The following is a 21,635-nucleotide window of genomic DNA, read 5'->3' as shown; positions in this document are numbered from 1 at the left end:
TCTAGGATTAGCTTCGATAAAAGCCACAGAATTTGCAGCGTCCACGTGCGCATCAGTTATTTGTGTCCAGTCTAGTTGCTGAGGGAGAGGAGGAAAATAAAAACAGCCCAGTCTGAGCTGCCAGTGAGGAATTCAGGTTAGTCCCACAGGACATCACACCTGTCAAACAAGCAGGATGCAATAACACCTCCATACCAAAAAATAGATCTGAGGAAACATTATCTAATATAATGAAAAATAGATCTAAGGACGTGACAATGCAGATAAAATGTGAAAACAAGCTTAGAGTAATAGCCTTTATCCTGCTTTGATAGGCCTCAGTATTTTTATCTAATAAAAAAAGAAAAGACAGATACAAAAGTAGGTTACAGGGAATAAGTGCGAAGGTTTTGACTAAATAAAAATAAAAAATGTCTTCCAGCCATAATGTTAACTTAATTTGGCCCCTGTGTGACAGACTGGTGGGGAACAGTGGAGTCCAACTGGCTGCAAACAGCCCGAGGAAGTGCCCTCTTTTCTTTTTTTTTTCACCGGGAGACCGCCCATATGTGCGTTTAATCCACATTTGCAAGCAGCTCCTATCTTCCTCCTATTTCACCATCACTATCCTGCTCCCAAACTGGCTTTTTCCTCCTCACGCGCTTTTCACCGCAGTCGTCCGCCTCTCTTCCTCCAGCTCCGCTCGCTCGCTCGCGCGCGCGCTCTCGCTCTCCCTCTCTCCCCCTCGCTCCCTCTTTTTTTTCCTCCTATTTATGAAAACGTCACTTCAAGTCCCTCCCTGTTTGAATCTCATTAGTTTCTTGTGTGTTTCTCCCTGTCAATAATCCTGAATCCAGACTCTCTCTATTTCCATCCCTCTCTATCTGTCAATCAGCGCCGCCTTTGAACTGAAAACCACTCCGACCAACTTCAACTCACTCAATCCGAGCGGCTCGGCTCCTTCTCCGGCTTCCTTTTTCTGCCAAGATTCCCTTCTTTTTTAGTTTTGTACCAACCAGCCAGAGCTTTGGAAAACGCCAATACAGACCCCAAACTTAAACTCGGACTTTCTAGATCCCCGAGATCAAGGGTTTAAAACTTTGTGTTTTTGCCCCCCCAGACAAAAAAAAAATTTTTGCTCGGGAAAAATGCCGCAGCTCAACGGAGGGGACGATCTGGGCGCAAACGATGAAATGATTTCCTTCAAAGACGAAGGGGAGCAGGAAGAGAAAATTTCGGAGAACTCCTCGGCAGAAAGGGATTTAGCAGATGTCAAATCTTCTCTTGTAAACGAGTCGGAAACGAATCAAAACAGCTCGTCGGATTCGGAGGTAAGTCGCAGATTAAAACCGGGGATCGATCGCTGCGCTCCCCGGCTCTGTTAACTTTAGGCCCGTACGTTTGTTGCATTGTGACACTGGCAGACTTGAAAAGAAAGTTAACTATCAGCCTCGTCGCCCGTTGTGTTAACTTTAACGCAATCCCTGTGTTTCATTGCATTTGAAGGCGGAAAGACGGCCTCCGCCTAGATCTGAAACTTTCAGAGACAAAACAAGAGAAAGTTTAGAGGAGGGTGAGTGTCTGCTTTATTGTTCCACTCTTGTCCTTTACTACTTTTTTGCACCATGACATTATATGTGCCTGACGCGGGGACTGTCCTCCGCCGTGTTCCTTCCCTGCACGTTCCTGGGAAGAAAAGTTTTCAAGGCCACTTTTATAAAAAGTTTTCTCCTTTTTTTCCCCCCCGCCATGTTAGCTGCGAAAAGGCAAGATGGAGGGCTGTTCAAGAGCCCACCGTACCCGGGCTATCCATTTATAATGATCCCCGATCTCACAAGCCCCTACCTTCCCAATGGATCACTTTCTCCAACAGCACGCACAGTAAGTTCATTTATTTACAACTCTATGTGCACTCGCAAACGGACACACACACACACGCACACGGAGGCGCGCGTGCGGACACACGGGGTTTAGACGCGGAGTGTTGTCACCCGCGAGTGCTGCCGATGAGAGCGCGGAGCCAAGTTTTGCAACTCCCCCTGAAGTGTACAGTACGGTGGCGCGCGGCATGTCCGCGTGCAGCTCCCGGCCCCTGCCTTGGTGATGGACAGCAGCTAGCATGCTAACGGTGCTAAGCGCTAGGAGCGAGAGCAGTGAAAGGACAGTTTAATGGCAGGTCGTGTGTACATGGCGTTTTTTTTTACCACCCTAAAATTTATTGTTAACAAAATAAAATCAAATGCCCGAGCAACTTAAAATTATTGTTATTAATATAAAATATAAAACTTGTATTTATTATTTGTACTATTATTATTATGTAGGCTTTGGCTGAATTCAGGGCTACAAGTGCATGTTTCTAACCCACTGAATAATGCAATTGGCCTGTGTTTGCAGAGCCTCATCAAAAATGCCCTTTTTTCTAACACAAGCTGCATGAGCTGAGACCCTCACACTGGATTCTCTGACATGCTGCACGCAGAGTAAAAATCACACCAGCTAAATACATATGCAAATGAGCCTGTTCTTGCAAGTGATTTGCATGTGTCAAAACGTTTAAGAGCATCGTGAGAGTGATGCGTGCATTCCAAAAATGTCAACTTTATACTAAAATAGTAAATATTTTTTTGTAATTAATGCATATTTCTATTTTAATGTGTGACTTATTGAATGGAATGCATGTGCAATACTATGCTCTGCTCTGCATGTGCACCTTTACATCTACCAGTAGCTCATGGCATTTTTTTAAATTATTTTTAAGCATGTGTCCTGCAAAAGCCCATTTTTTATGAATAAATTATTAAATTTTATTTATTCGGACACAATAAACCATGCTATAATTAATGCACACTTACTCATTTGCTCAGCTACTCACTAGTCCCACTGGGCAGTGGCAGTCTTTAAGCGGCATAATTTTCCTAACCATGAGTGTGTGTGTGTGTGTGTTTTTTTTTTGCCCCCCTATTTTAAACGGTTGCAATTACAAGTCTGTGCTTTAGGACCTGTCATCTCATTTTACAAGGTTAAGGCAAAGACCAGGCATTAGGAAATATAACCCCTCCACCCCACTGCCACCTAATGAAACTGATATTTGTTACCTCAGTTTTTTGTGTGTGCACACCTTGAAAATAAATGCACATCTGACACGTAATGCAGCCTTTTGTGTTTGACACAATTTCTGCTTCTGAAATTATTTTTGCTGCTTACACAGTTGTGTGTGTGTGTGTGTGTGTGTGTGTTTTACTGTTAAAAAGATTTTATAATTCCCAGCATATGCACACATGAGAGCATTTTGCCATTCTTTCCCTCTCAGTCAGCCTTGTTAATGCTGCCGGCTGGTATGTGGAATTAGTCATTATTCTCATCAGCACTGACACAAACGCGCATTCACATAGCAACACAAATGATTTGAAGTGAAGCACTTCCTTGTTTCAGTGGAGGTTTGTAGTTTTCTTTGTGACTATCGCAGTATTATGTCCTGTACTAGTCCGTGGAGCGCTCGCTTTTTCATTGTGCAGCAGTTGGAAAAGCAGTAAATTGTGTAGCATGGTTGAAGGATGCTGCGGCGAGACAGCGTTGACCTTTGCTCTCTTAATTCCTCCTCTTAAATACTGTTTGTCCGAGAAACTAAAGGATCTTTTAGATTCTTATTTTGTATTTCTTAAATTAAATGAAGCTGTCTGTAGTTGCTGTTGCCTTTCGGTGCTGCGTGTATGAATGACAGTCATTACAAATATCTTAAAGCCAGTGCTGCCTGTTGAGAAGGAGCTTTATTAGTAATTTATTAGACTCATTTATTACGCTATTTCACACATGTACTTGAACAATGACTGTAACTGATCACGGTTTCTGCCGACGGTCTTCCCACTGCACAGCCTCAGCTCCCACTGTCTTCAGCGCCCTGTGTGTCCAGCCATTAGAGCTTTGAAGTCAGCGGTCGCTGTAATATAAATGTATTAGACTTAAAGCTGGCATAAATAATTCACCTGGACATTGATTAGCTGTCTTGCTCCCTAACATGTCATGTGAGGCACTGAATATGACTGCGAGTATTGTTGGAACGAGACTTTCTGTGTCTTGTCTCGAGAAGCTTTGATTCTCGCTGCTTTTCCCTTCATTTTCTCCATCTGCTCCTCGCGGCGCGGATGATGCTGTAATATTATTTTCAGCATGTGGCTTTTCAGCATCCAGCTCCTTCCATCTGCATTTTATCATATTTAATTTGAATAATTTAAATGGACATCTTATCCCTGTATGGCATTGTTTTCATTTCTAAGCGTGGAGATTTGTGTCCGTTGTTTGGGGCTGATTCTGATCTATCTGGACGATGGACCTTGTTTCCGCGATTTGAGATTTTGCATGACTTAAGGAAGGAAAGAAAACCCCCTGCATGTGGTGGTTACCATAATTTGTGTGACCTCTGGGAGCCCTAAGCAGCAAGAATTTGTTTTTCCTACCACCTAAGTCCAAGGAGGCTTACAATTTGGTATCATTTAGCAATTTGACGTGACGCTGTGCCCAGGCTTTAAAAGTCCTCCTGCCCTCGCCCCTGCCGCTCCTCTCCCTGCCGACTCCCTCCTCTCGTAAACCTCACACAAAGGCCTGCTGGATCACTAGGTGCAGGTTGAATTGGAGAAGTGGTCCGGTTCACCCCAGTTCTCTATCTCCTTTCACTTTCTCCCTCTCTCCCCGGCTCCCTTCCTCTCTCGCCGTCTACCTTTTGTTTCCTGCCGATGCCAACACGGAGCTTGTGAATAAAGGCGTCAGGTTAACTCCGGTGCTGTGGGCTAACATCACACCTCAACAGGTCGGGAATAGCAGAGACCGAGGGAGGGTAGAGCGGGATCTGAGCGGCCAGCTCTCCTGCATTGGGTCTGAAGGGCCGTAAATCCACTGGCTTTATTTACTGCCTCTCGGACTTATGAATGTTAAGATATTTGACGCCACCTCTGGCCCCATAATTCTTCAGGCCTGGAGACTTTTGGCGGAGGTTTTGAGTTTCGATGTGTAATTACGAGTAGTTTAGAAAAGAACAAGAAAGTGGGGGGTACGAAGGGGTGATAAAAACGCCAGGCATCCACCGCTGTGTTTGGAGTTAAAAAAAAAAAAAAAAAGATGCTCTCAGAACCCATGGCAGTTCTACTACAAGGCTTTGTGTGGTTGAAACAATAGCTTTCCTCTCCCTTCCCTCTTTGATTCAGTCGCCTTGCTACGATTGCTCGCGTTACCACACATTCACCTTTTTAAAAATAAATCCACTTTCAGGCTGACTCCTTCTTTCATGGCTTTTATTTTTTAGGGAGAATAATGGAGGATTTTCTGGTCAGATTATTGTAATGAACATGCAGGAGTGAATGCAACACCAGCCTCCTTTGTGCTTACGTGCACACATTGCTGTGGCCTTATCTGTTATAATTGACACAAACAGACAGTATCTTTCCTGAACATGGCAGCAGCATAAGCATAACAATGGTATATCATATGGATTATGTGTGTTCGGCTGCTGTAAATGGATTTTTGGCTGGGACAAGGGGAAAGATAGTTTAATGCGGATTTAAGGGATAGGGCCCACACCTTATCAAATTGGCTTTACATGTTAATAGGCCCTAATTGGCGTCCGCAGGGGGTTTGTGGCACGATGTGGCCGCATTCTGTGCCTCTCGCTGCAGAAATGCGCTGAATTTAGTCGGAAGGTTGCTCTCCTTTTGTCTTGCAAATCACCTTTGTTTACAAAGTATGGCGGAAGCAGATCCTGCTCTCTCCCTCCCACTACTCCTTTTTGTGCTCCCTCTCTTCCTCTCCCTCTCTCTCTCCGCTGTTTCTCTCATCCTATGCTAGGCGAGGGGAAAGAAAAGGTCCTTATTTTTCTTCGACTCAATAAACCGTCATAAAAAGTACAATCTGCTTTGGATTTGAGGAGTTAAGTTGGGGAAGGGAGGCAGGGGGGCTGGGGTGCTGGGAAGCAAAGTTTGGCACCATTAAACTAAAATTGGGGCCTGCTAGACATTAGCGGTGCACAGCACATTCTCGGAGCTTAATTAGTCCGAACTGTAATTGTTCATGGTCTGCCAATAGGAGTAATGCTCAGGAAAAGTGGAGTTGCACTAAAACGACCCGGGGTTTTTAAAACAATAAATCACTCACATATTTGTGCCATGATTCAGATGGAGGCTCGACCTCTCCCATCTCGACATGTGGTAAATTGTAAAGTCAATGAATCGCAGATGTAGGGGTGGGGTGGTGGTGGTGGTAGCGGAGGGGACTCGGAGAGGGAGAGGAGGGAGTACAGTAAGGTTTTGTTAGTGCCTGGTGAATGAATGGAAAAAGATTTGCGCAGTAAATATTTACGGAGGAGATGTGTATGTTTCTCTCTCGCAGCTCGCAGGCCTTAATTGTCTAACGCTGATGATGTTGGCAGGCTGAGGCGCGCGGGAGCTTACGTGCCCATCGATCTGTCACTCTGCTTGAAACACCACAGAGGCAATACAATAAAAATAAAGTGTGTGTGTGTGTGTGTGTGTGTGTGTGTGTGTGTGTGTGTGTGTGTGTGTGTGTGTGTGTGTTTCTAATGAGATTTGTAACTGGTGCAAAGGGAGCAGTGGATCCCCGGTGACGCTTGGAGCCGGGTTGGGATGCAGCGAACGCTCAGCTCCACTCTGTTATGGAGCTGAGCCCATTTTAAATAAACCATCAGCCTCCTTGTTTTAACGTAATAACCGCTAATCTGATCTTCATTTGGATGTCGGCGTCTCAGATTATACCCATTACTCATTAAGCCTGGATATTTACCATAATATCTGTTTCATCACGCTGGCTGGAATGGGTTTTTACCCCCTGCATCCTTCCCTCGTCCTGTCAATACGACACCACACTCCGCTTTTCTGTGTCTGCGTAGAGGAGGAAAAAAAAGGCAGAAGGGGAAAAAACAGGCATTAGTTTAGCAGCTGTGCACTGGTGCCCCCCCCAGCCCCCAGTGTAACCCCCACACCCCCCTCTCTCTCGCAGCCCCCCTCCCTCCCTCCATCCCTCTTTCTCCCATGCATTTCTATAGAACACAAAGATAGTACTGTACATCTGGAATGCAACTTTTGTCATCTGTTAAATATAGGCTCGCTCTTGCTCCTGGCCCACAGGGCTCGGGGCTCCCTGAAACATGGAAATTAAATTATTCTGGGAGTGTGAGTGTGTGTGTAGCCGCCAGTTAAATCTGTATCTTTATACAGAGCATGTCATTTTACTTTTATTCACCGTTTTCTTTGGCAGTACATTGTTTGCAACTTAACTATTTAAGCACCATTTTCCTATTACAAAGAAAGCTCAGGAAGATTGACTTCCTGGTGGTACTAGGTTTTTTTTTTCCAAGGGCAGTGCATGGCTGATCCCTTTATCCATTATAAGTGTGCTCAAGTACTGCTGCATGTGTAGACGCTGTTGATTGGTTGAATGTGCAGCTTCCTGTCACTCTGCAGCCAATTGAAAGTGAAATGACACGGACCAGGTTCAAACGTGGACTTGCTGAAAATAGTGGCGAGATAATTTAAAGTGGTTGCTGAAGATTTGAGGTTTTATTGGCGGACGGCTGCATCTGGCAGATAAGGTTAAAAACCACTATTGATCGCATCTCTTGGATACAAAGGTTATTATTTGGCTCAGGATTAACGAGTTTTCAAGAGCTGATTACACGGTGTCTGTATTTTTATCACAATTACAAAATTGCAAAATGTCATTTTCCAGCATGAAGTCGTGTTGCGTCCAACCATTCATCTGCCGCTCTCATGACTGAGGAGAGAAATCTGCTCGGTGCTATGTGAAGAATTGTTTAAGCTCACGTATCAGACCAGAAACACGTCTGGTATGTGCATTTCGTATTTGTTTTTCTTCTTCCTTTCCCTCTGCCTGGATGTGCATATTTCTGCAGGTTCATTCATACTGGGCCCAGAGTGCTCCAGGAGCCAAATGAGTTCACCAGTGGAGGAGTGGGAGGGGAAGCACGGAGTGGGCCCGGGCAGAGAAAAGCGGGAAACGTGCGTTAGGACTCTGCGTGTGCATGTGCGAGTCGAGGGGAAAGCGGGGGTAGGCGGCGGTGGTGGTGGTGGTGGGGGTCCGGGGTCGGATGCACAAAAGCCGCCTGAATAGAGCGCATAATTGCTGTTAATGCCAGGGCAATGAGAGCAGCGACAGTTCCTGGTTAGATGTCCAAACAATAGTGCCCCTAGGCTTCACATTTATCTTCTCGTTTATGGAAAAGAATGGGGGGGGGGGGGGGGGTCGCAGTGGGGGCCGAGCGGCGAGAGGAACACCGACTGGAACCAGCAAGTTTCAGCTTTCAGCCACACTTGCCGAGCAGCCGCGTGCTCACGTGTGTGGTTTCTGCCTCTGAATGAACCCCTCGTCACCCCCCCCCCCCCCCCCCCCCCCCCCCCCCCCCCCCAACCTCCCACCCACTCCTCCACGCCGCTCTCGACACTTCCCACCCTCGTCGTCGTCATCAAAAAAAAACAAAAAAACAAGTGGCCTTAGAAGCGGTGGGCGAGAGGGCCGCGGTGACGCCGGAGGAATTCTGCCGGGGCCCGGCCCTCTGTTTGGATTGTGCAGCGTGTTTGGGGGGGGTCAAAGTGCACCAGCGCTGACATGCTTTTCGTTGGGAAAGGAGCTTCCCCTCTCACCCTTTTTTTTTTTTTTACAACAGGGAGTGCTTCAGCTTCGTGCGTGTGTGCATGCACGCAGGGAGGAGGTGCCGCGCTGCCATCACAGCTCTTAATGATCATGTCGGGCTAGATAATGACTAGACGTGCCAGTGTGCAGCGAACACCTGTGGTACGCCAGCCTTTTATGGCTGTGGTAGAACGCTCTGGAGCGGACCATGGAAGAAGAAGCTCTTTAATGCTAATATCTTTTTTTAAAAAAAGCTTTTTTCTCCCTTTTTTCAGCATTAGCAGAGATTTCTTCTCTTTTCTGACGCATGAATAATAATAATAATAATAATAAGCAGTGGAAGTACATACAGATGCGTCACCACCATAATATTTAATTTTTAAAATAGAATCTTTCCTATTTTGGTCATGTGATATCTGAGCTCTTATATTGTTCAACATTTAAATTCTTCATACTGTGACAAATGACGTCCAAAGCTATATGTGGCATCAAAATATCCAGCTGCTGGAGTTGTAGCAGTTTGGTTTTGGTCCCTAGCTGATATCTGCAGTCTTAATGGAATTTTTGTTTACATGTAATCTGTTGAAAATGGCTCAGATGGGGAAGGAGGGGCTTTGTGTGTGCTAAACACATAATGGTGGAGTTTAAGGTGATAAAACTCCAGTCAGTGTATTTTTAATCTACTAATTAAACTTTTAATTGTAGCTGGATAAGCTCCAAGGAGGAGTGCATGCGATTGTGTACGTATTTGGGCAGAGGAGCGAGTCTGCTAATGAGGTGATGGTGCGCTTGTTTGTCGCGAAGGTGCCGGATTCATAACTGCCTGCGAAAGGTGACGGAGGTTTTAAGAGAGCGCGGAGAAATAAATGCATCTACTAATCTGCGGATTACGGTTCGGATTTGGAAATGGGGGGAAAAAAAATGAAAAATGTTGGCGAGATTACTTTAAAATGCACCAGGCTAATAAAATGTAACCCCTCTTACCCCGCTGTGCAGCGCAGAGCAGCGCTGGAGTCTTCCCTTTTTTTTTATTATCCTGGTTGATGAACTAATTCCAGTGGAAAACAGATTAAGAGTAAATTCCCATGTTAGCTCTTTAACCAGCTGTTAGAAACCTATTTACACACAACAATAATACGCCTCTTGTAAAGAGACAGCTGTCAACTTGTGTACCGCACTAGATAACATTTCATGTGAACAGCTTGTCACATCCACACATGGCCTGCGCTTCGCACGTGAGCATTGAATTGCCAACCATTGTGCAGGTAATGGTGTATGGAGTGTTTATTTAGCTCCAGTAGATTGCTGTGTAATTTTTATTTTCTCCATTCAACCTTAACAGCCTCTATACTTTATGTTGGAATGAATTATATTTTAGCTACTTGCGTATAATATTTATTTTCTGTTTTCTACCCAAAATGGGTTTTTGCACATGCACTTAAACGGCCTCGTCGTGCGCATGAGTGAACTCAAAACATAAGTATGGACATTGTTGTCGCATGCTTGCAGCTTACCCCCCACCCCCCCAGTATTACATATTCATCCCACTCCAGTGAGAGGCCTATGTGTCAGCAGTGTTCAGGGTCAATTCCAAAAGTGAACAAATTGACTCCCGATGAATTGTCAATTGGCTTCGTCCCTCTGGGGTCAGAGTGGATGGAGTGTCTTGTTTGGACAACTGTCCCGAGGTGAGATGGCCTTTGCCGCCCGGACAGAGGGGACGGACAGCCGGATGGACGCTCTTTTGGATAGGGAAGGAGAAATGTGGCATTATGAGGCGTAAAACGGTGCAATCTACCCCCCTCAAACGATTATGATTGAAATAATGACCTGCAGCCGCTGGCGTCTGCTGGCGTCCACCGCTAACGCACCGACACAAAGAGGAAGCAGTGATTGTTGTCCTTGTGTAATAAAACCGAGCTTGAGTGACAGCTCAAAGGGAGTTTTGGTGTTAAATATTGCATACAGATTATTGCTGCGTATGTTTTACTAGGGTTTACATACAGAGACGAGTTCCCATGATACATGTTTGGCATCTAGTTTTTTGTAATAAAGTCTTATTGCAGCAGGTTCATTGACGGAGTGGGAGTGGGATTTTTTTTCTTTCCTTTGGTTAATTCCTGACTGTGTTTTTGGGGAATGGACAGTAGAAGGTAACCTTTGTGTACTCCCCAACTCACCTGGAGATGAATACAATTCAAAGTAACACTGTGTTCTTATGACAAACTAAAAGTTATGTTAAAGGAGAATCTAAAATCTGTGTAGTCATAATGAAAGTCGGGATTAGACCGGCATCAGGCCTCAGAGTGACATTTGATGCACTTCACTTTGCCCTTTAGAACCAGGAAGCACTTTATCTCCTCTTTACTGCCTCCTCTATCTTTATTGGACCCCACACTTTATCGATATTTCAAATATGCAAAGATAATTTTCCTGCTTCGTCATCAAATGTGTCGTCAGGTGGTTCTGATTTCAGGACGCATCCTTTGGCAAAATGTTTTTATTTTGTTATTCTCCCATCTGTGTGGGCTCCAGCAGTCAGCGGTTAAGTACCCGGCCCACGGCTCTGGAGCATTTGCAGTAGATGAGTTGGGTTTTGCATGTCTATAAAAGCTCTTTGTCTGTTGTGGATGACCCTTGCTGTTGTAAGGCCTGTCTCTGCTCAGGCAGCCAGGCCCGTAGTGAGGATGCAGCAGCTGGCTAGGGCCCAGGCACAGGAATGCTGTGTGCGCTGTTTAAACAGTGCCTTGTCTCAGTGCAGGCCTGGAGGAGCGGAGGGAAGGAAGTTGCTGCATGTTTACATAGCTGAATTGTCCTTTGGGCCCCCCCAGTGTCTAATGCACTTCTGTTCAAACATTCACAAGTGTAGAGATGACCCCCACTGTTGCTGGTGTTCGCAGCTCTGCCTTCACGCTGCCTGCAAGTGTGTGTGAACAATAAAAACTCATAGCCACTACTTTCCTCCCTACTGTGGGTGTTTGCTGCTTTAACCTGCAGGCTTGGATGATAGATAAAAAGTGTTACAAGGCTCAGTTTATCACTCTGAGACACGAGGGAAGGGCAGGAGATATGCAGACAGATGAAGAGATCGAAGGTACAGCATTGGTCTCACCAAGCTCCTGTCCGACAAGGAGCCAGACAATGATATACAGCGGAGTTGTCAAGTTAATTGTTGTTTGAATAACCTGTTATGATCCGATGACAAATCTCTGACACTCTTGCCACCAGAGCGGAAAATGTATCCGGGGGATTGGCATGATCTTAGCGAGTGTGTAAACCTGGCTTCAACAAGATGGATAAATGCAATTATTGGGCAGACCTGGAGAGGAGAAAATCCATTTAAAGCCCGTAAAGCTAAGCAGGGGCCGTGGTTAATTCATTTGGCCAATTTACGGGTGATGTACGAGTGTCAGGGCACATTAGTCAGGCGGGGGAGAGGTGGGTGCATGCTGGCTGGGTGGACGTGGGTGTGTATTTTTTTTTTTTCCAGAGGGGGGGCTACATATGAGATGCTCTTTGGTTGCAGAGTGGTCTCCTTGAGCGCTGGATTCGTGCGTCCCCCGCTCTCCCCCCTCTCGCTGTCTTAGCGAACAAAACAAATGAAGCCTGGACATGGAAATGACAAAAAGATGCACTGAGTGCACTGAGTGAGGGGGAAGCGGGATTGCTTTGCAAATGAGGTGGGGAAACATGGCTGTGGTCCGCTGGGCGGCAGAGTGAGTACCAGTGAGCTCCGCCGTACTGAGAGCTCAATCTAGTCGTCTTGGCACCCCTCATTAACACCCATCCCGCTTGTTGAGTCAATGCCATTTTTCACAAGCGGCAGTTGTGGTCACGCTGTAACCAAATCTACTAATCAAATGTTGTGAAAATATAGTCATGTAATCAAAACTCTGCTTCTAGTCATGATGTGCCTTAAAAAGATCTTTTAATTTCTCCCTATTTAGAGTGTGAGATCATATATAGGAGTTATTGAGTTATAATTGACACGGATGTCGGTGGTTTGCTGTGGATACACACTGACCTACTCCCTTGAGAACTTCTCGTGTGTTGGTCTGAGCGGAGCTTTCCTCAGGCGCTGCCAGTCTCACCTACGTTGCTCCTATTTGTTATCATAGAACCTCTCCGGTAACCAGATGCCCGGTCCCCATATCGTGTGTCCTGGTTTCTGTTTATCGACTCTTACATTACATAGCATTGCTCTGCTTAGTCTGTTACACGGCTATTGTCTCGCTGGAGCGAAACCACTCAACAGTTACACAAGCTGAGCGGTATGCAAAAACAGTGGTTAGAGCATGGCCGGGCGGGTGAGAGGCGCTGAGGGAAGCTTTGGTTTACAAGTCCAAGCCACAGCCTGAATCAGGGCAGGGTTAGCTATCAGACAGTGAGATTCAAGCATCTAAGACCTCTCTCTCTCACTCCGATGCAAAGCTTTTCAAGTGGTTGGGATCAAACTTAAGTGTCCATTGGTTCATTTTAATTGGACTGCCAGTGAGCATGCATGCATGCATGCATGCATGGGTGGGATATGTCAGCGACGGGCGTGTGTTGGCATTTGTCACCTGACTGTCAGCCCAGGATATCAGTCGGCGTGAATGCGAAGGCTTGTCAAAGACAGGTGCCAGCGCCGCCGTCCACGATGGCTGTAGAGCAGCTGGAGAAAGAGCCTCAGTGAAGTGCAGGCCACAGTGAGACACTTTAGTGGATCAAATGGGCAGGGCTCACCGCCGTCCTGTGGCTTCAGGGTCAAACATGCGCATGCGTCTTCACTGAACATATTTTCTTTGCACTTCTATATGACAACAATGAAGTGGAGCATTGGCACGACTGGGAACTTAACAGGAAACCTCCCCCGTCCTCTTAGGATAGTGGGATCGTAGATGTGCCTGGGAACCATGTCTGTTCTCTTTCCTGTCCGCGTTCTAGGAGAAGGTCCCTGGACAATTTCTCTGCGTTTTCAACTTTGGGAGGACTTCAACTCTCAAAAAATATATGTAGGTCTAGTCATCATCTTTTCCTGATCCGTCCGCTCGCCTTTTCTTCCCAGATGCTTGCCCACCCTCATGGGAGAGCAACTGCTGGCTGCCATGTATAGGCCAGTGGAATTCCTCACCTCAGAGGGGAGGGTGGAAGAATGGAAATTTTCTATATGCACCCACAGATCGTTTTACATTAGTAGACATACCTCTCAACACAACTGTTCCCAGTTAATGGCGAGCTGCCAGTTTTATTATGGTCATTAGCCTGACAAATGTTTTTCACTACCGCTATGTGTCAGTTCATAACTGGTTTTGGCTGTAAAGTTATTCAAGACAACCTGCTTTATCTTTGGTAAATGTAGAAATAAATATAGGCCTTTGCAGTAGCTTGTGTGCTTTTCTACTTCCGGGTGTGAGGTTTTGGGTTAATATTACAACCATAGGTGCAGTTGGAAATTATGACAAAGAAATGAGACAAGTAATAAACAAGTGGAAGGGTTTAGAGTGACATGATCAATTTTCTTGTGCCCGGTTGACAACTGGTTGACATATATGAGAACAATCAGCGCTGTTGTTTTGCTGTTCAGATTTGTGGTCATTTAAATCATAAACAGGCCTCGTCGCTTGCGAACAGTGATGAATAAATAGCAAGGCTCAGGTCTGACCTTTTTTAAGATAATCTTATATCTTGGCCGACCAGCTTGACTGTTGCGGCTCCCTGGCCAGAAATCAGAATCTGTGGTCTGATATGCTGGGAAAGTCGACATCTAATTGTTCACAGAAGCTATTGGCAGGAGGATTTGAGACATGATGAGTTAGGCATCAACAGGGATGGATGCAGGGATGATACCGCTCACATTGGCCATTCAGGGGTTTTCAGGAAAGAAGTCGAGCCTGGTGGGTTGCTCCCCAGTGACGAACTGGTTGTCCTAAAGAGAAAAAGAAAACATCCAGAAAGCCCAACTCCTTTTCCTTGGCTCACGTTTAAGAGACAGACACTTTCTTCACATTTTAAATTGGGCTTGTCATGCGGTTTCCTCAACTGGGCTGCCGGGAGTTGACTGTTTCCACATAGGCCAATGTTTTGTACCAGTTTTGGTTTGGAGAAAAATAAGGGGCTGTTTTTTCTGGCGCCGATCACTGTGGTATTAAACTTCCAATTTTTACCAAAAGCTGACACAGCCATGCGCTGGTGTCTTTCACGCCTTTTTGATCTCTGTCACAGTTGTTTGGCACATCTGTCTCTCTGTCTTAACACCGCCACAACCCTGCAAACCCTTCCCCCCTCCCACCTGTAGCACAAACCCAGTTTTTGTGGTGTTCTGTGTGCCATAATTTAGTAAATAACACCAGTAATGATTCAATTGGGCATAAAGTAATTGAGCGGCGGCCTGCTTGCCATCTGTCTGGTGAGATTACTACTTTTTGTGTAATTAAATGCGTGACCTTGCGGCCATGGAGGGAGGTGCCAGTGGGCAGCCGTCGCTAAAGAGGCAGCCTGACTGTGAAGTTGGGGGAAGCAGTGTGGGAGGGGGGTAGAGTTGTTGTGTGGTTTCAACAGTTTAGCCCAGCTAGCTGCCAAAGATAGCATGGACTGATGTGAGTTGAGCTTAAGTGGCGGTCTCTTTTACCTAGATGTGTCCCGTCTGTGTGTATATATTGACACACGCCAACGAGCCTGTGTCAAAGCCTGAGTCAAATTGGGAGCCGGGCTGAAGTTGGCGTGATCCCTGTGTGCTTTACAGTGTAACCAGGAGAGTGTGGAGAAGCACGGACCAAAGAGTGTGTCTGTTTGTGTGCGAGTCGGTGGGGTCACGGTGGGCTGAGTAGCGGCTGCTGTTTTAACTCTGATTTTATGTGTGGTTTTGTTTAGACTCCTGAGGTTTGGTTTCCCTTGGACAGTGTCCAGAGACTACAAGGCCTGCTTCTCCTCAGCTCTCCTGTGAGCTCGATGTGATAGGCCCTGCAAAGCTCCGTGATTGGATTTCGGTCCTGATCTGGTTGTTTTGCGTTGTAAACAGGACATTAAAGACAGGGAAGATGGCGAGCTAATGAGTCCTTGTGTCAGTGTGTGTGGATGGGGGTAGGGTTGAGGTGGGTGCTGTTTAAGTGGTCTTCAGGCTTTATGCTTTACGTCCTCCGCTGTGGTGTTACACGCCCTGTTTAGAAGAGGAACTAAAACCTCTGCAGTCCCCTGATGACTTATAGCACACGCACAATGTACAGCTAAAAAAGACATGAGGACAGTTTACTCAGTGCGGGTTGAATGGTGTCTTGCAATACTTCCACCCAGGGCTTGGAAAAAACCCCTCTTGTTCCCCTAAACAAAAATAACCAATTTAATTACCGTGGCTGTGCTATGGTGCAACCACAGTGTGGCTGGCAGGACCCAGTTGAGGTGGCACTGGCCACTGGGGATGGGGATAAAGTCTGGGCCAGCCTCCAAGGAAATTACAGGGTGGCTGAGAGGAGGAGGAGGAGGAAGGGGGGCAGTTGAAGCTTGCCTCCACTCCCTGTTGTCAGCTGAGAGAGCTACTGTTTTGCAGCGAGCTAGCTCCTCTCCGTTTCATCTTTGCCCTGTGGAGATAATTGGAGATGTGCTTTGTGTAAACATGTTTTTGTTTCAAAGTTAAGTTTCACTGTTTCAGTCAGAAAGCTCACGTATCTGTCCCAGCATGCAGAAAAGTTTTGGTTACTCTTTTTTTAAAAATTGCATTTTAAAATTGGCCTCAACTTCCATTTTCTGTTGTTTCTTACATTTGTATGCTTCTGTTCTCTCCCTAACCTCTTCAGCCATCTCTCGTCTCCCCTAACTCTCCCTCCCTCCCTCCCTCCACCCTGCAGCCCCTCTCCTCCCTCTCCTTTCTCAGTATGTGCTCTGATTACCTCTCCAAACTGGCAATAAGTTGATTGCTTTACAGAGATGATGTAAGCCTCTGCCCTAGGGTACATCAGGTTGGATTTCTCCCGCTTTATCTTGTAAAGCCTAAATTAACAGCTGGTTTGGTTGGAGTTCTCCTGGATCTGACTAAAGGATTAGGCTTGGTTCTCATGCGAGTCAATCCGGTTTGATTTATTGCAGGTCTATCAAAAAAGATCAATGGGAGTTCTTTTGAAAGTAAATCCTTAATCGCTCTTTGCACTTACGTGTCATCATTGTGAATTTTTTTCCCCCCGCTTCTATCTCTTGCTCTTTCCTTTCTCACTCCCTAATTCTTATTCTTTTCTTACACCATTGCCCTGTCTGTTGTTATTTTTTTCCCTTCTCCTTCCCAGTCTGCTGGTAGTGATCTTCCCCAATCGATGTCATCATGGTGAACTGCCAGATAGATTTTTTTTTTTCGGTATTCTCCTTATTTATCCTGTCGGGCAAAGCGTCCCTGAGCCCAGCTTTAGTGTCCTCTGGTGATAACCACAAGTGGAATACAATCCCTGTTTTGCCTTCACCTAAACTTCACCCTAAATCACCCCCCGTCATTTCCCAGTATTAGGAATGTCAGGCTGGTGAAAGTGAACATGAGAGCGCCAATTGGGAAAAAGGTACAATTATGGTTGCAAAATTATTGTAGTGTTGCACTATAAAGCTATTTTGCATGTTGTGGTTCCTCAAAATCAACAGAGCAGCACATTTGACCTCCTGTTGAGACATTGGCCCTTTAAATCTCAGTTCTCTGCTTTGGTTTCAGGAGCATTAGAGCTTTATGTTTTCCTATTGGTAGATTTAATCTACTCAAAGGTACATTAGCATGGATAAAGAAGATATTCACTACGCAAATGGCTAAACACAAATGTTTAACTGAAATATGGTCACTGGCATCAGCCCTGAGAAATCTAGTACTGGTGAAGACTTATGTTTGACTTCCTGTGTTGACCATATGCTAAGCTAACATAACACGTGTTAGATCAATTCCAGTAATGCAATCCTAACTTTCACTTATCGCTCATTAGGATGCCGAGTGCCTGTTTTTGTTGCACATTCAAGTGCACATACTTTCCTGTCGACAATGATACAATGCTCAAACAACACCCTGCTGAATATTTTCTTCCAGACATTTGTAAAGTGACCTGGCAGCTGCTGGAGAGGAGGAGAAGGGGGGTGAAGATCTTGTCTAGGTTTATTTTCCACCTCCTGCCGTTTCCCTTCTCCACTTTTTCCAGATCTTTTTATCTTATTTATCCATCAGCAGGGCTCAAAAGATATTTTCTTCAGCAACCTCCACCAGTCCTCATTTTCCGATGCTCTCACTTCGCCTCGTAACCCGAAGCAATTTGAAGGAGTAGCGCTACCAGGTAGGCTGGATGGATGGACGGACTGCTGTGATGGTGGCGCGTGTCGTCCTGGCTTTCTTGGTGAGCTGGAAGCCTGGCAGATCTGGAGCTGGAGGTTCTGGAGCGGTAGACGTTGAGGTTGTGCGTGTGTTTGGGTGGGGGGTTGACATCGACGGGATACATGGGAAGGAAGGGCTCGCTGTCAGCCAGCTGGACCTCTTAATCCTACAGCCTTGGGGAAAGGGTGTGTGAGTGTGTATCTCCGTGTGTGTGTGTGTGTGTGTTTGGACTGTGTTTGTCTCGTAGAGATTTGTCAATTTTAGCACACCTCTGCTTCGCTCTTTGGCCCAGCTGAGCCCACTGTGTGTTGGTGTGTGAGTGTTGTGTGAGAGACAACCAGGGTTTCATGTGCGCTGTGTTTACTGTAGTCCTCGCTTTAACGGCACGCTGTATATTCATGCCCAGACGACACAGACTCTCACCCCCTTGATGTCGGGGAGACGCTGGGAGCTGGTGCGAGGTGGAAGTCGTGGGGGGGGAGATTTGGTGTCCTATCCTGCGTTGGTCGTTGAGGGCGAACAGAGGGGTGGAGGGCAACGAACCCTGCCAACACCCCCTCTCTCCACCCTTATCCAATCGCCTGCATTCATGCCCGGCCCTCTCTGGTGCTTGTTTTCTAAAATTCCTGTGTGTGCACTTTATCCCGCTCTACGTCATTCTGGAACTAATGGCTGATTGTGTCATCCCTTTATCATTCATTAGACACAAAACATACTTTATCGCCGCATTCCATGCAAGCTTCCTCTTTTCTTTTTGCTCACAAGCACCCCCCTCTCCCTCCCTCTCTCTCTCTCTCTCTCTCTCTCTCTCTCTCTCTGTCACTCTCTTTCTCTCTCTCTCTCTCTTTCTCTCTCTCTCTCTCTCTATGCCCCACTCGCTCTCTTTTGGCGTAGACTTTTGCATATATCACAGGCTGGCAGGCTAAGAGCTTGGGACTTCCCCACGCCACACTCCAAGTCTTTGATCCTTTGCTTTGGAGGTAACATCAAAAGGAGAGGCATAGAAAGGCAGCTACTACTGTGAAGTTCAATGTTCAACTTGATGGCTTGGCTGAGGGCTTTTTTTCCTCTCTCCTCCTCTCTCCCTACACCCCCCCCCCCCCCCCCCCCCCCCCCCCCCCCCGCCCCCCTCGCTTCCTCCCTCCTCCCACTGCTCCCTCGATCCCTCCGCTGCATCCCTCAGCTGACAAAAACACACAGTTTGTAGCCAAGGGTTTTTTTCTTCTGCGCCTCTGACCTCTCTTCCATTGAACCTATCTGCCATGAAACAAGACCTCCTTCCTGTAAAACTCAGACACACAGACAGTGTACACAAAGATCCAGTCATTTCTTTTTTGACGGTGGGGTAAAAGGTGCAGCTCCAGTGCTCGGCCCTTCGTTTTTCCCACTGTTTCTCCCACTGTGTGTGGACAACATCAGCCACCCGATGTATATTGCAGCTGGTTGCATCAATACCAAGCCGGGCCTGTTGCTACAACGATAGTGGACCCGTTAGCTGGATGAAAAGAGCATCACCCCATAAAGTTTTCTCTACACGCCCTCTCGGTATGCCTCTGTGGAGCGCCTTATGCACAGAGGGAAGTATCGGAACGTATTAGAGGAAGCTACTCTGTGCATTGCAGGTCAAACCCAGGTTTTCCTGTGGTTTAGGCAGCTGTATATAAATGACACAGGCTTGATAAGGTGATCCACAGAGCTAAGGTGCTTCACTAAATGCTTTTTAGTCTTTTATTAGCTTCCCTGTCTGACTGTGCCAATTAGCAAAGGCGTGTGGCCTGCTTTTCTTCTCCTTTCCCCCCCCGCTCCAACTCTTTCTAGATAGACGCTCTCTATCGGGCTCCTCCGCACACACACGCACGCTGCTGTACGCACACAAAGCACACGTTCGGTGTATCATTAGCTTAGTGTGCGGGGAGGCGTGCGAGCCCAGGCTCTCTCCTGCCTTATCTCCATGTCAATCACAGCGTGTGTGTGTGAACATCAGTTGTAATGATCTCCATCCAGCCTGTCGGTGCGTGTTAGTGCCTGGCTTCCCTCGCCCCCGGAGCAAGCCGTTCCCTAGCTAATAGATGCAAAATTAAGCTGATCAATAGATGGCCTCAGCTCATTATTGACACGTTATCGCGGCGTGGGATTTTTGTCCGGGGGTTTTATACGGCGCTAGCAGGAGAGATGCAAGACAGGAAGAACATAAAAAGTTCTGTGGCTCAAGCCACTGTATTTCAGCCCTGGAATGATACTATTTTATTAAGTTAATTTATTCTTTCTTAGTATTTTGCGTGATGTTTTAGATGCCAGAGTGGTGTTTGCTTCATATGGGCTCCCCTGTCAGTGGCGTAATCACCTGCTCAATGGTAGGAAATGAGATGGAGACTTTGTAAAACCTCATATTAAAGATTCATCAATAATTGGCATGTCTGTGCTGCTGTTTGTGTTGCGGGGGAGGAGGGCGAGGGAGGCTCTTATGGACGGATCACCACGTGATTGAGCTAAGTGGTAATTAACCATGAGAGAGAGGTGTGTGTGTGTTAGTCTTTTTTAAGCCTGTGCTCGCAGCTGTGTGTGTATGTGTACGCATGGAGGTGCATGCGCTGGTGTGATGGGTAGGGATGCATAGGGTAAGACAGGGGGTGCATCGCTGACAGGGTTGATTTGGAGGTGAGTGCTAGGGCCACGTGGTCAGGTTAGGCAGGGACTCTGGCCCGATCCACACGACAACCTTCCGTGACCTACCTCAGGTCTTATTGTCGTGGAAGCATCTCCCATTTTAATGAGCTCCAATAAACAAGCCCTTATTACTGATTTATTCATTAAGCCACCATGGAAAAGCGGCAGTACCCCACTGTGTGAGTGTGCATGTAATTGCTTGTGTGGGAATTTCTTTGCCTTCCTCCATGCATGATGTCATAGTGTGCTTTGCAACAATAATGACTGAATCCAAAGCTAATTGAACCTAAAACACATGGCTTAAAGCTGATGAATTAGCCTAGTTGGTTGGTCCATAGACATATTTAAGGCTTGAATAGAAACCATTACTCTGTTGGGCTTAAAGTATGTGAAGGAGTCGGTACTGAACAGTGTCATAGTGTAAATAGATACATATCATACTGTGTATTTGTTGATTTCATGCGATGCTTTTGTAAAGATTAATTGTCTCAGTGTGTGTGATGCCTTTGACACAGTGCTTTCTGATTGATGACTATGCGTAGGTGGAATTGTGTGATTTGTGCGCAGTGTTTTCAGAACATCGGAAGCCTTTGTGAGACTGTACACATCGTCTCCCTCTGAGGCATGTTGCACTGCTTCCTTATATCCAGTCTAGCGTTTAACTAATTCACAGTGAACTCTCGCAAGAACAAAACCAGACACCCGACATCAAGGGCAGCGCTCAGCTTTCCTCCAGCACAATACCAAACGCAGCATTCTCCTGCAGAACCTGGGCACCGCAGTCGGGTTACTTCTCTCCCTCAGCAGAGCTCAGCTGCAGCTGACCTTTTTTAACTCTGCACCTCTAACCGTGCTTCCTGCAAACAAAGGTAAGCATGAAGTGAGTGTGCGAGTTGCCCAACCCCTTCTTCTCTCACCTCCTGGCCTGGGTTCATGGAAGAGGCTTTTGCCCACACCTAGGCCTGTAGACGTGCTATGTTTACTCCCATGATGCCTCTAAGTAGGTCACTGTGTACAAGACTCCAACTAG

The 21,635-nt window shown here is 46.4% G+C and overlaps 1 protein-coding gene across 36 annotated transcripts in view; it reads left to right on the top strand.

Annotated features, from left to right (window-relative positions):
• Positions 1–596: 596 nt before the first annotated feature.
• Positions 597–21,635, top strand: part of tcf7l2 (transcription factor 7 like 2) — a 77,778-nt gene continuing 56,739 nt past the window's right edge. For 4 of the 36 annotated variants that reach the window (XM_055504213.1, XM_055504206.1, XM_055504207.1 and 1 more), the window contains exons 1-3: positions 599–1,310; positions 1,486–1,552; positions 1,736–1,860. In XM_055504213.1, the coding sequence (XP_055360188.1) occupies positions 1,128–1,310; positions 1,486–1,552; positions 1,736–1,860 (375 nt within the window). In that variant the 5' untranslated portion in view covers positions 599–1,127. Of the gene's footprint in view, positions 1,311–1,485; positions 1,553–1,735; positions 1,861–21,635 lie in introns of all 36 variants that reach the window. The other 32 variants (XM_055504196.1, XM_055504198.1, XM_055504199.1 and 29 more) reach the window with 16 other exon arrangements.

The sequence above is a fragment of the Betta splendens genome, chromosome 19 (assembly GCF_900634795.4).
Source record: "Betta splendens chromosome 19, fBetSpl5.4, whole genome shotgun sequence".
Lineage (NCBI taxonomy): Eukaryota > Metazoa > Chordata > Actinopteri > Anabantiformes > Osphronemidae > Betta > Betta splendens.
Note: the sequence above shows the minus strand (reverse complement) of the source record. Positions and strands in the feature narration are given on the sequence as shown.